At 41.2% G+C, this 1,268-nt stretch overlaps 1 protein-coding gene across 1 annotated transcript in view; it reads left to right on the top strand.

Moving 5' to 3' along the window:
* FBXO7 (F-box protein 7) overlaps window positions 1–1,268 on the top strand; it is a 35,481-nt gene that overhangs the window by 5,303 nt on the left and 28,910 nt on the right. Inside the window, exon 2 of the mRNA XM_019642581.1 lies at window positions 61–355. Within this exon, the coding sequence (XP_019498126.1) occupies window positions 61–355 (295 nt within the window). The remainder of the gene's footprint in view (window positions 1–60; window positions 356–1,268) is intronic.

Below are 1,268 nucleotides of genomic sequence, written 5' to 3'. Positions count from 1 at the left end.
GTATTATTGAGGATAATGTAACAGGTAGCTCTTACCATCCTTATCCGTCTTTCTTGGCAGTTCTGATACCCGGTTTGCAATTACATTGAACAACAAGGATGCCCTCACTGGAGATGAAGAGACCTTGGCTTCATATGGGATTGTTTCTGGGGACTTGATATGTTTGATTCTTGAAGATGCCATTCCAGCACCTAACTTACCTTCATCCACAGATTCAGAGCATTCCTCACTCCAGAATAATGACCAACCCTCTTTGGCCGCCAGCTCCAGTCAGTCCAGCACACAGGCTGAACAGCGGAGTGGTTCATTCCAAGGAGAGGCAGCACAAGCTGATGTCTGGAATGATGACAGTATGGTGGGTATTCATATCAAGACAAGATATGGGCAGTTAATAAATCATATGAACACCTCAATTGAATTTTATACCAGTCAGGATAATTGTCATCAGTAGATTGCAGATTATAATCTCATAGAAAAACATTTTTTTAAATTGCGAAATGCCTGGATCAATATTGTGCTGGCACTGTGAATAACCCAGTTTTTACCTATTTATTTTGTTCAGACACTTACTGCTTCAGATAAGTTATCTCTTGGCTTCTATTGTTGCCTTTAAACTTATGTTCCCAGCCTTACTTCTGTGGTCCACTCCACTCATTGGGGCTGTATATAAGTCCAAATTATTTCCAAATGATTTGCAGGACATTTATACCTGGATTTTAAAAATTGTTACCTCGGATTCTGTATGCCAGCATAAATTTGAAAATACGTGCAATGATGTTCTCTTATTCCCAAATCAGCCACGGTCTTTGTCAGTGGTACTATTGTTTTCCTGAGCTTAAAACCTTGGAGTAGAGGCGGCCTGTGAGCTCAGGTGGTTAGAGCGCAGGCTTATAACACCAAGGTTGCCGGTTCGATTCCCACATGGGCCATGGAGCCGCGCCCTCCACGACTAGATTGAAACAACTACTTGACTTAGAGCTGATGGGTCCTGGAAAAACACACTGTTCCCCAATTAAAAAACAAGACAAACAAACAAAAACCTTGGAGTGATTTCTGATTCCTTACACCCAGCCCTTCACGAGCCCTGCCAGTGTTTCCTTCCAAGCTTTCAGTGTCTGTTCTTTGGTGTACTTTCTAGGTTCATCTTCTTCCTACATATTTTTGATTATGTTGTTCCTTTGCTCTTTAGTTACTCTCTGTCATATTTTTTAATTGAAAAAGATGGAATATCTCTAGTTCAACCCTGTCGTGCTACAGAGGAGGAAAAT

The sequence above is a fragment of the Hipposideros armiger genome, unplaced genomic scaffold (assembly GCF_001890085.2).
Source record: "Hipposideros armiger isolate ML-2016 unplaced genomic scaffold, ASM189008v1 scaffold_71, whole genome shotgun sequence".
Classification (NCBI taxonomy): domain Eukaryota; kingdom Metazoa; phylum Chordata; class Mammalia; order Chiroptera; family Hipposideridae; genus Hipposideros; species Hipposideros armiger.
Note: the sequence above shows the minus strand (reverse complement) of the source record. Positions and strands in the feature narration are given on the sequence as shown.